General features: G+C 58.6%; 1 protein-coding gene across 1 annotated transcript in view; it reads right to left on the bottom strand.

Annotated features, from left to right (window-relative positions):
- FOXK1 (forkhead box K1) overlaps positions 1-12,791 on the bottom strand; it is a 69,878-nt gene that overhangs the window by 14,692 nt on the left and 42,395 nt on the right. Inside the window, exon 2 of the mRNA XM_045461346.1 lies at positions 7,940-8,125. Coding sequence (XP_045317302.1) covers positions 7,940-8,125 — 186 coding nt within the window. The remainder of the gene's footprint in view (positions 1-7,939; positions 8,126-12,791) is intronic.

Genomic DNA, 12,791 nt, shown 5'->3' with positions numbered 1-12,791 from the left:
GAAGGACGACAGAGAGAGGCCACGTGAGCTTAGGGAGGCCTCAGGCAGAGCAAAGTTCAGTTCAAGGATAGGCCTCAGAGGGGCAGGTGTGGGGTGGGGGCCTGGGGGCCTGGGCTTAAAGCAAGGCTCCCGCCCTGGGCAAACCCACCCAGACATTCAGAGTCCCATACCCGAGCTGGAGCCTACCCCACTGAAAATCTCCCTGCCTACTAGCAAAATCTGGAAAGCGTTCTTCTTCTTCTTCTTTTTTAAGTAGGCTCCAGGCCCAACATGGGACTTGAACTCATGACCCCCAGATCAAGAGTCGTGTGCTCTACGACTGAGCCAGCCAGGGGCCCTGGAAAAAGTTCTTAAGGTATAAACGCACTTGTGCATCTCTAGAGGGGACGGGACAGAGAGGACACGGTGGGGCCCTCCTCGGATGCCAGACTTCAGCAAAGAACTGCTCCCTTGGTGGGGTGGGGGGGTGTCCCCAACTGCCCAGGAACCTGGGACATCTGAATTTGAGCACCAGAGAGCAGCAGCAGAGTCCCAGCAGCCGTGACCTACCAGGCGTCACATAAAACAAGTGTCTGTTGTTCCCGACCTGAGATTAAAGGTGGAAATGAAGCTGAACGTGCATCTCAGTCCACTGCTCACCGACACCCCTCTTATGGGAAAAGTGCTCCTGAGTCACATTTTTGTTTCAGGCAAGAGAGACTTAAGGTGCTGAGTGGCGGCCACCCTGGACTGGGGCCACCGTCTCGCCAGGGCAAACCCAGACTGGCTCTGACAGCCCAGGCCTGGAACGGGACCTCTGTGACCACGCAGGTCACAGCTGCCGATGACACTGCGTCCTATGTTTACAAATACTGGAAAAGAAGGAACAGCCTGATGCGGAAATGCATCTTACTGTGGCGATAAGAATTCAAGCCGAGAAAGACCAATCGGACAGGAGGCCAGCCCAGGAAGTCCGCACATGGAAGGATGTGGAGTGTGGCCTTGACCTCATCCCCAGAAAGGCACAGACCGCATTTATGAGCGGTGGGAAGGCTGCTAAGGCACTTTCGAGGGGCAAGGAAACGCTCTTAAAATCTTAAAAAGAGGATAAAAGGAAGTTCAATAAAGGATGGGAGGGGAGAGCCTTCCAGGAAGCTGGCGGGAGAGGGGGTAAGGACACAAGCGGAGGCCCCCTGGAAACAGTAAGGTCGTCACGGACCCACGGACTCTTGCGCTCAGAGGGCAAACGTCAGGTCCAAAAGGGTCAGCATCCAGAGGGGCACCGGACTCGTTAACAGCGACACTCAAAGCCAGAAAATGACTTTAAATTCCGAGGGAAGAATGTGTCCCACTGAGAATTCTCCATGTAGCGCAACCAAGAAAAACGATGATTTCCTACATTTACTTCTCCTGTACCCCTTCCCAGGAAGCAACTGGGGGACGTTCTCCACTAAAACCAAGGAGCAGGTTGGGGAGACCTGCTGGGCACAGGGAGTCAAGGTCAGAGGTGCCCCAGGCTGGGTCTAGGCGGAGGGAGCCCGGGCTCCTGAGGAAGAACCCGGCAGGTGTGAGGGCCGCGCGGGGCAGAGGGTGGCCGTGCTGGGCACAGGGACGTGGAGACAGCACCAGACACAAACTCCCGGCAGAACCGCCAACGCCCAGACAGGGCACGGTGGGGGCTGGAGCTGCCACCGGCCCACTCAGAAAGCACCGCTGCCCACTGCACCCACAGCCCTGGTGTCATCTTCTCGGGAGCACGGGGCGGGCAGGCACGACAGAACCCCGATTTTCAGCTAGGAGGTCAACGCGGCACACGCTGAAACCCGAGAAGCCAAGAGAGCCGCGTCGCGGAACACGCAGAGGTAAGCAAACCGGCAGGGCACTCGGGGTGGGGGCAGGATGGCCACGACGGTGCCACCGCGGAGGGGCCAGGCCAGGGCGGCGCTCCTGTCACCACGTGCGGAACGCTTCAGTTCGTCTGCCACCTCATGTCCTCCCCGGATAAAAACCGGCTTTTTGAAAGCTTAATGGAAATCAGTTAGTGCCGGGACCATCCCTGCAGGCACCAGCCAAACACCATGTCCGCCCGCTGTACACAGTCTGCTGGGCCTCGGTTTCTGATCTGTGAGCGGGGACGGCAGCGCCTGGGTCTCCCAGCGTCATGGTGGACACGAAGGGCAGACGCGCGTCCAACCCTCAGCACGCCTGGCGTGAGCGTCGGTAACAGTTCCTGTTTTCATTACTGTTCTTAAAATCTTGTGGCTCGTGACTCTTAAAGAGCCTATTTTATTTCACTTTTTTTTTTTTTAGAGAGAGAGATGGTGTGCACTCAAGCAGGTGAGGAGCAGAGAGAGAGGCAGAGAGGGAATCTTAGGCAGGTTCCACGCTCAGCACGGGGCCTGACATGGGGCTCGATCTCACGACCCTGGGATCATGACCTGAGCTGAAATCAAGAGTCAGACGCTCAACCGGGAAGCTGGACGACTCAGTCAGAGAAGCGTCTGACTTCAGCTCCGGTTCACGAGTTCCAGTCCTGCATCAGACTCCGTGCCGACAGTGTGGAGCCTGCTTGGGGTTCCATCCCTCTGCCCCACCCTCCCCCACCCTCTCAGAAATGAATAAACATTAAAAAAAAAAGTCAGATGCTCAACCAACTGAGGCACCCCAAACAGCGTACCTTAAACAAAATACCCAAATCTGAGAAATTCACGGTCTCAGCGTAAGATGTGCAGTGCCCCTGAGAGGAGGACGCCGGAAAGGGCTCGGATGCCGCCCAGGAGGGAACTCACAAAACACTCGTGCGGCCACTGCGGTGAGGCGACGCGGAAAGGCTCCCAAGACCCGGCACGAGAGGGGAAAAGGTCGTGCGGAGGACACTGGGCCGCACGGGGCCTTCGTGGGGGGAGCCGACCGACCGCAGCCCCCGTGAGATCGTCTGGAGCAGGTGCACGCCGCGCCCCCGTCCTGGGAGCGCCGGTGCGGGGAAGCTGCGCTCCCTGAGACGTCTGAGCTCCGCATGACGCTTACGCGGCATTGCTGTAATCTGCAAGAAGTGAGAGAACCGGCGAAGAAAACCCACAGAGGCCAGCTTCTGAGACCTGTCTCAGCGATCAAGGTAAACGCAACGCTGTGAAGTCCTGGGAAGCTCTTTCAAGGGCCCGCCCGGTTTCTGCGGTGCATTTTGCCCCGGTGCCCAGTCAGCGAACCGGCCTGAGTTGCTCCTCGGCCGGGACTTAACCAGGTGTGCACGTCCCAGGGGCGGCCCGGCTGGAGCGGACCTTGCAGGGAGGCCACCCCCACGTCCCCCTCAGCTCCAGGCCTCCAGGTCCTTCCCGCTTCCTGCTTCCCAGCGTGTGAGGCCTGGGCAGGGCCCTGTCCCCAGGTCACGTGCCCGCGGGAGCAGCAGCACAGCAGGCCGCTTATGCACACGGCCCTTATGCACACAGCCAGCCTTTATGCACACGGCCGGCTGGGGCCGGATTAAGCGTGAACCTTCAAAGGGCCCCCCCTGAGAACCGGGAAACGGCTACCCTGGGAAAGACAAGAACTTTCTCTCGACATGCTGGAGCCCAAACACACCCTGGCCCGGATTTCGGCAGAAGGGAAAACATAAAGTACGGGGAGGGCCCACCTTTCTGTGTGGATGAACCAGTTTTATTTCCCTGGAGTTTTCAGACAGGGAAAGGTGGGGGTGTGAGGTCCACAGGTACAGGTGCTCGGAGGTCAAGTGGCCTCCAGATGGGCCACAGAGGACAGGGCTCCCCGACCGGCGGGCCAGGATCCCTGCTGGCCTGAGTGGAGAGCCACACTCATCGGCAGGTCGTGCCGGAGCACGTGCAAAGGCTGTGGCCACAAGCCGTGACCGACTGTGACCCTGACGCAGGAAACGTCACCCCAAGGAAGGGCCCGAGTCTGCCTTTCTCCCGGGGACGGAGAGCGGCCGAGCTCTATCCAGTGACGAGGTGGACTGGCGATCGAAGACCACGGTTAAAGGTGGTTTCGTTCTGAAAGCAGCAGCTTAGACTCCGCCAGACTCCACAAAACAAACTGCTCTGGTTTCCGTCTCGACCTTGAAAAAGTTCAAGAAACGCCTTCTTAAAGGGACAGCTCCTGAGGCTGGCTCTCGGCGAAGACCAGCCCCTCTCCTCCTGCGCTGCCTTTTCTCTGGCTTCTGGTCGGCACGTTCCCCAAAACTCAACTCTGAGAGCCTTTTTTTAGATTGGTCTCTCGCTTTGTAAAACCCCGAAAATGATTAACCAATTTCTCCTGAAAACACCACTTCTTTGCAAAGCAGAAAAAAAAGTCAATAAAATGTTGCTGAAGACAGCAGAATTTATTTCAAAGAGCTTCATTCATTTTCTGGGTGGAGTACATCAGCACAAAAAAAAAAAAAAAAAAAAGCCACCCCACACAACACAAACAAACGCCCAAAAACAAAGCAAAAACCCAACCACAGGCGCACCACACCCCCTAGCCAGCAGGGGGGTGGGGAGGGAAGCAGAAAAAGGCCAAACAGAAAGGAAGGCAGGCGGGGTCCAGAGGGCGGGGCGGGGGCTGTTTATTAGCAAGAATCGAGAACGTTCCTACAGGGACTGCCTCTCGCCACTCCACTCGGAAAACCCTGGAGGAGACAGGGGCTCTGGCTGGGCAGGGTGCTGGAAAACCAGGTCCAGGGAGGAAAGCAACCCAAACAGAGGCCCCCAGGCGGCCCGGGCGGGCGGGGATCCAGGCACACAGGCCAATGGCACAAGCGAGCGGGGACACAGGCAGACCAAACTAGGAGAAGAGGAACCTCTCCTCCCGCTGGCTGTGCTGTCAGGAGGGACGGGGGCTGTGACGGCTGCTCACTCGGGGCCCCCAGGCTGACAGCCCCCAGCCTCGTCCCCTACCCCCCTCCCCACCCCCCGCAGCTGCAGGGAGGGGGCGTCCCAGGGAGGAGGGGAAGGGTGGCTGGTGTTTGTAAACATGAGGCTCCACCCCGGCACTGGCCAAAGTTGAACAGGATCTTGGCTAGCAAAACCACAAGGGCCCCGAGGTTTCTAAACACTCGATTGGATTCCGCGGCGCTGAGATAAATGAATGTAAACAGAAATCCTTTCTGTGATACTTTAAAGGCCAAAAACGGAGAGGGCCAGTCCCAAAGTGACTACTTTCTCCCCCAAATATCCTGCCAGATGAAAAAGAGCAGCAGTCTCTCCTGGGGGGCGGGGACACAGCCACCGGGGCCCAGCCCAGGACCGGCCTCTCAGGAGCCTGTCTTAACCGCTCCACTGCTCCGGGAGGGACCACCTCCCTTCTGACACAGAAGCAAAGTCAGCGTACGGGCCTGAATAGCTTCCCCGGGGGGCTACTGCGTTCATGTGGAACACTACTGGAAAATACATCTGTTTTCTGAAGCCCTCCAGGTACAAACCAGCACATTTTTCTTCCTTCGAAAGCATCCATTTGGCTGGCTTATGAACTGACTATCAACAACCCCACGCCCACCGCCCGCTCTGGTTTTGCCGGACGCCCAAGGCCCTCCGCGGCCCGACCCCACGGCGGGACCAGCCTTCAGCTGCCAGCAGCGTGGGCGCGAAACACCCTCGGCCGCCGTGCCCACCGCTGCCTCAGGGGCAGCTGGGTGGAGGTGTCAGCCCGTGTTACGTCCCTGTATCAGCGTCAGGAAGACGTAATTCACCCGTCCGGAGCGTACAATTCAGTGGTTTGCAGCGTTGTTCCCACGCTGCGCAATCCTCACCGCTCTCCAATTCCAAAGCACTTCTGTCACCCCAGAAAGCACCCCCGGGACGGGTGGCAGGCCCCCGGCAGCCCCCCGTTTTCTCCAGATCCGTCCGTTCCAGACGTCTCCTGCCAATGTTGCATCTGCCTGTTTGCACGGGCCACCCGCATCATACCAGCTTATCGGTCCTTAGCTCCTTGTTTGCGGCCAAGTAACGCTGCGCGGTAAGGACACCCCTCGTTGTACTTGTCCACTCTGTAGCTGACAGACAGCTGCGTCGTCTTCCCGTTGGGGCTATTATGACTCACGGTGCCCTGAGCCCTCGTGTGCAGTGTCTGCCCGGACCTCACGCTCCACCGAGTCGCCGGGTCACGTGGTACATTGTGAGGCGGAGCCAGTCTGTTTCCCAAAGTGGCCACGTCACTTCATGGCCCGTGACCTTTTTAAATCTCGGTATGAACTACACACATACGAGCAAGTGTAGGAACGTTTTCGTAGTGGGAGCATAAAACTCACGTTCCAGGGGCGCCCGGGGGGCTCAGTCAGTTAAGTGTCCGACTTCGGATCAGGTCATGACCTCACGGCCCGAAAGTTCAAGCCTCACATCGGGCTGACTGCTGTCAGCGCAGAGCCCGCTTTGGATCCTCTGTCCTCCCCCGTTGGCTGTCTCACATTCTCTCTTTCTCCCTCTCTCTCTCTGCCCCTCCCCTGCTCATACACTCTCTCTCTCCCAAAAATAAAACAACTTTAAAGAAAAAAACCCACGTTCTAGGTTAAATTCAAGTGAGCTGTCTGAAAGAACAACGAGATCACACGCTCAATGGTGGGTTTTAGAACGGGGCCATAGGGCCATTCTAGAAAGCTGGAAGGAGCGGAAGAAGAGGCAGCCTCCTTGCAGAGCTGCAGGACGAGGCTGAGACGGGGCAGGTGTGGATGGCGCTAAACACAGGACCCAACACACACGTGGTTCTCCCGAGCCTGCAGATCCGGCCTCGGCGACTCCCCGCCCCCCCACCCCCCACCCCCGCCGCTCCCGCTGACTGGATACATGGCCAGAAGCAGAACTCGGGTCCCAGCCTTGGGTTCTAGGCCAGGCCAGGTTCAATGCTGCCCTTACCATCCTCTCTGTAAGAGAAAGACACGCCCGCTCGCTGGCCCTGCAGGCAATGCACTCGACGCCAGCTCAGTGCAAACGGTTCCCAGCTTACGACTGACACGTCCCAGCAGGAAGACAGAAGGCGCAAGTGGGGCATGATTCTTACACGAAGGCCGAGTGGCACACGGCTCCAGAACCCAGGCCCCCCAGAGTGTGGCTGCGTGGGACGGCAGAGCGCCCGCCCGTGCCGCGGCGGTTTGCAAAGTGTGGCTCAGAGGCACCCCTGAGGATCCGAGACCCCGCCGGGAGGCCTGTGAAAGCAAAACCATCCTTGCAGCAAGACGAAGCCACAACCTGCCTCTTCCAGGGCTGACACAGTCACCAAGGCGGCAGCCGCAGGGGAAGGTACCGGTGCGGGAGCCGAGGCACGGCACCGAGGACACGGGGGTCACTGCACCCCTGGGGCCACACACGCAGCGAAGAAGAAAAAGAAAGCGAGTTTCGCTGAAAACGTCCCTAATGAAGCAGCAAAGTACTTCATTCAACCTGTTCAACGGTGACCTTCGGACACGTCTTTCACTGGGCTTTGTGACGACAGAGCAGAGGGCAGGACCCGAGTGGCACAGGGAGTCGAGAGCCCAACCCGCCCCTCTGTGCGTGATCCCCCACAGCCTCCCCCCGAGGGTCCTCTGTGCACCGCGCCAAGGACGAGAATCCTGAAACCTCACCAATAAAATTGAGAAAAACAAAGTTCCAATCCTGGTACGCACAGGCGACTTCACAACATTTTCAGTCTTTAAAGCACTCACACCTGTGCCTGTTTTCACGCAAGCCCCGAGTCCACACGGCTACCGCCTGAAAGAGTGAGTCAAGAGGCAGTGACGCCTCCCTCACCAGACGAGAGAATTCTCCAGAGGGTTCTGTAAGGAGTCAGGTCCCTTGGACGCACTTAAAATAGTTTCCAAATTTCCATCCACGCCCCGCTTTCCAGAGAGACACAGGATGCTGTAGGAGACCTGGGTGACCCGCGTCACCTTGCTCTTTCCCAGACAGACTGTCAGGGCGCAGGGACCCTGGTTCTGCGGCGGGGACCGCGTGGCAAGGGCTCACGGCCCGCGGACAGGCCAGGGCAGGCCGCTCACCTGATGGTGCCGGTCGGGGAAGGGACGGGGCTGACCAGGCTGCGGAGATCCGGCTCCGGAATGTGAATCTTCAGAGGGGAGATCTGCGGGTAGAGGGGCCGGAGGGGAGACGCCGGGGCCTCCTCCTGACGGTACAGCGACGTGAACTGGATCTTGATGGCCGTGCTAGGGAACCGAAGGGTACACCTGCAAGGGAAGGGGGAGCACACGTCAGCGCGGCAGAGATGCGGAGGAGGGTGGAGAGTCGGGGGGGGGGGGAGGTTCTGGATCGCCAAGTAACGGAGCCCCCACCGTCCGTCACTCTGGGTTCACACAGCGAACCAGAAATCCTCTTTCTGTTGTGGTCACGGACACTCGCTGACGCGGATACGGGTTCTTCTTTCCCTGCAGAGCTTCAGCCACCTCCCGGCCCCTGGGATGGCCGCAGGGGGACCTGAGGGGGGTTCACTGGCTCGCAGACAACGCCTGTCTGCAAACTGAGAAGCCATGGTCACCGTTCACACGGCGAGCTGACACACAGACGCCCACGCTGCGGCTGCGAGACGCTACGAGGCGTGACAGAAGTGGCAGGGCCCCCGCCCCAGGCTGGCGGGAGCCTCACGGAGCAACGGGACCGTGGGCCGGACTCTGGGCCCTGGTTTTCCTGCGGGCAGGTGGCTGCGCGCAAGCAAACCCAGCCTCGCGCATCCCAGTCAAGCCCCGCGTGCACCCGCGCGCGTGTGTGTCACGGGAACCCAGGGTGGCCTCCTTCCGAGAAACGTCTGCCTTTAAAATCCAGACATCACTCATCCAGCGCGCCCTCTGCCTTCTAGATGGACGGGCCCTCAACAAATCACAAACAGAAGCGAAGACCCAAAGGGCCAAAGGAGAGCAGGCTGCCCGCACACCCCCGCGGCAGTCTCGCCGGTGGCAACGGCTTAGAAAAGGCTCTTTGGGAAAAGCGGGGGGTGCGGCGGGGGGGCCGGAGGCGGCACACGTGAGCTCCCACCCCCGACGCGCGTGCCACAGTCTCAGAAAGGCGCTCCCGTCGCGCCAAGCGAGTCACAGCTCGGGCGCGGGTCAGGGTCGCCCCGGGGGCAACAGTGCCAGGCCACCGCCAGCCGGCTGCTGGCCCCCTCCTGCCGTACTCCCGGCTTGGGACCGGCGTTTACCCAGCAAATACACCTCCAAACTGCCACGGACGCAGCCGACGCCCCCTTTTCCTCTCAGTCAAGTAGTTTTTAAAAAGCGAGATTTAAGAACAGGTCAAAGTAGGTCCTGAGACCACGCGAGGCCGCGAACGGGCCCGCTGCGAGCCCACAGGTACTCCTGAGCCTTGCAGCGGGAGGACGGCTTCTCGTGAAACGACTCGGCGACGTAGGCAGGCATCTGCTCTGACGGCCAAGCTGCCTGCGCCTCATGGCGGAGACCAGCAGCAAACCGGCCTGACCGGCCGGGACCCATTCTTCCAGAGACACCTGAGCGCAGGGGCTGGGCCTCTCAGCAAAGGGGGGGAGACCCCGCAGCCAGGCCGCAGACTCCCAAGACTCTGACCCACAGGCGCCAGGTCTGTATTTCCGAACCTGAAACCAGAACGAGGGGATTCTGACGCGGTTTCCGGCTCCCGGGCTGATTGTGGGGGATGCGGTCTAAATGCCAGCACGTCAGGGTGGGGGCGGGGGCGGTCTGTCCCGTCACGTCCCCATCGCCCCCGCGGTTCTGCCTAAGGCCACCTGCGGCCATTTCAAAATATTCTGTAATCTTCTTCTTGCAAAAGTCACGGTTTGAACCGTTTGATGTCGCTTCCACGTCCCTTAGCTCTCCCACAACCCAACAGACGTTTCCTTCGTCGGTATTTTGGCCAGGAAGGTACGTCACACCTTTTCCTATGACGATGAGGCCCGTGGTGTCTCCAGACCTGGAGGCCTGTTGGCTTCTGAGGGCACAGAGCCCACATCCGTCCCAGCTCATGCCCGAGGGTGGGCCGCCGTCCCCGAAACAGAGGCGGGAGGAAGGAGCTGGAACCGGGGATGTGGCCGAGGGCTCCACACGCGCACACCCCTGTCCTGCAGGGTTGGCAACGGAAGCGATGATGAGGAACGTTTGCAGACAGCTTCTCTGTCCTCTCCCGTCCCTTCCTTCGGCAGCTGCACATCCTCACAGCGAGGGGCTGCCACCCGCCAGCAGGGCGCGCGGACGGAGTTCCGTGCCCCGTGCTGCGAAAGCCCCCACGCTAACAGGAGATCAGAGCGAGATCAGAGTGTACTAGAGTCGTCCAGGCAGCCACAGGGAGGATGTGGCTTTGGCCCATGACAGAGGTCACAAGGCAGAGGGCGATGTCAGAAACAGGGCTTCGGGTGAACACAAGAGCTGGGGGCGCGGGATCCCTGGACCCGGAACAGGAAAGCCAGGCTCCGGGGAAAAGCCAGGCTCCGGGCGGGAGGGTCTGGCCCGGGGCTACATCACTGCAGGACCAGAGGGCGAGTCTCAGCAGGTGATGGAGGGCACCGCTTCCGGTCCGGTGCAGGAGAGGTGTCGGGTGGTGGGCTGACACGCAGGGGGCCAACGCGAAGGAAGAGGGTGATTTAGGGCCTCACTTCACCTCCAGGGAGCTCAGTGCCCTAACCTCTACGGGGTTCGGTGTTCTTGGCTAACAAAAGTGGACGCTTCGAACAGAAGAGATGATCTCTTAGGCACTTTCCAGTTCAAAAACCAAAGATTCCAGGGGCGCCTGGGTGGCGCAGTCGGTTAAGCGTCCGACTTCAGCCAGGTCACGATCTCGCGGTCCGTGAGTTCGAGCCCCGCGTCGGGCTCTGGGCTGATGGCTCAGAGCCTGGAGCCTGTTTCCGATTCTGTGTCTCCCTCTCTCTCTGCCCCTCCCCCGTTCATGCTCTGTCTCTCTCTGTCCCAAAAATAAATAAACGTTGGAAAAAAAAAAAAAAAAAAAAAAAAACAAACCAAAGATTCCAGGTAACAACACGCACACGGGTGGACTTCTCAGTAAAACAAAACACAACATTTCGTGGGTCAGGGATTTCGGTCAGCAAATTCGTAGCGAAATCGAACACCATCCAGAACTGATTCAAACAGGGCAATTTCCTACCGGAAGAGTCATTTCCAATTAGGGTTTAACAATAAACATTTTCATATTATTTGCTGTAACAGCTATTTCAAAAGCAGCTCCTGACTCACTCTTCCAAAAATTATCCCGAGGCAGACTGTCTCCTACCTGGGAGAAACACCAGGAAGCTACATAATTTTAAACAGACATCTCCCCAGGGTGATCCTGGGTTCGCCAATTACTTCTCTCCCTACAAAACTTTCATTCTGGGTTAGGGCCCTAGTTGGAGTTTTAACGAGCATGTTTTGTCATTAAAGCTATTCTCTTGGAGCTGTTTCCCTTTCGGTCTCACCCCAACCATACGCTGCACTCCTGCCTTCAGTGCCTGGGACCCCGACTGCAGGTAAGTCTGTGTGTCTAGAACTCACTAGAAATCACCGCCCCGGCCTGCAGCACAGCTCTGCCAGGGAAGCGCCTACCTGGGAGGGCCAGCCCCTCAGATCTCCCCATAGCATCCTTGTCCTGATGGACAGAGACAAAGTGGGTGGGTGGCGGCCTAGGGCTGGGGGGAGGGGTGGGGCGGGGGAGCCGGCTTGCAGGGGTGGTAAAAACCTTCTAAAATTGATTATGGCAGGAGCTGCCCACCAGACGAAAAACCACTGAACTGGACAATTTAAGTGGGTTAGTTGTGTGCTATGTGAATTGTATCTCATTTGAGCTCTTCTGAAAAAATGTTCTTGCCCTCAAGCCCTCATGCTTGGGGTCTGCCCCAGGCTTGCAAAGGTCCTGGGGCCATCTGGACGCCAAAAGCTCCTGGGTGAGGCCTTGGTTCCCCGGAAGCGGTCCTATGCAGCATCAGGTCAAAGATCACAGCACGAAACTCTGGCTCTGCCGCTGCTCAAGCTCGAATGAGCCTAAGTGATCTGGGGGGCCCGGGGCGCTGATTTACCCTCACTTCCGCCTGGGCCTTAAGTGGGAATCCCACTGCCTGCCCTAACAGCCAGGAAATTGTTGCAGATAAAAATGGCTCATTTAATCCTTACCGATACAAACATAAGTACCATGGGCTTCATCTCAGACCCAAGAAATAATCAGAAAGAGGAGGAAGTAAGGGGAAAGCTTCCAGAAGAGGTTTTTTTTTTTATTTTTTTTTAAATTTTTTTAAAGGCAATAGAGATTTCATCTCCAGAGCTGTTACTGCCCCCACGCCCCGGGGCCCGCCTCTCTCCCCACCGCGTCCCCGCAGAGACGGTGACCCACAGAAACACTCCTGGGCATCTCACAACGAGCAGGCAAGGACATCCCACACTGAAAACGAATGACTGAAATTCTGCACGCCAACCAGGGCACCCCCAACCTTTCTCACACCCCCCAGCGGATGGCACAGGGGGCAGACCCAGCGTCTGTGGCCCTCGTGAAGCCCATCGGACAAGGAACCTGCCAGCCGACCACCCCGGCACTCGCGGCGGTGGTCAGCGGTCAGCGTGAGTACCTCGCTCTTAAACGCGGACAGGGAAGGACACACATCTGGGAAGCATCTGCAACAGGAAGCCAGGGACCAGACAACTGGGGGGCCCAGAGGAAGCAGATAACTCAGGAGCAGAGGGGAAGGCAGACCACCTGTGTCTCCCAGCTGCCCAAGGGTTGAGGGCCCCAACAGGCACCTCCCGGACAACCAGACGTACACAGAAAATAAATCTTGGAAAGGAAGGCTGGATGAGACGGGAAGTCACCTCCCGGAAAGACAAAGACAACTGGTGGCTCAGGCCGGGAGGTTCACATCTGGACAAGACCCACTCCTCAGAGAAGCCC

Source organism: Leopardus geoffroyi, chromosome E3, assembly GCF_018350155.1.
Source record: "Leopardus geoffroyi isolate Oge1 chromosome E3, O.geoffroyi_Oge1_pat1.0, whole genome shotgun sequence".
In the NCBI taxonomy this organism is placed as follows: domain Eukaryota; kingdom Metazoa; phylum Chordata; class Mammalia; order Carnivora; family Felidae; genus Leopardus; species Leopardus geoffroyi.
This window is presented reverse-complemented; position numbering and strand designations above follow the sequence as displayed.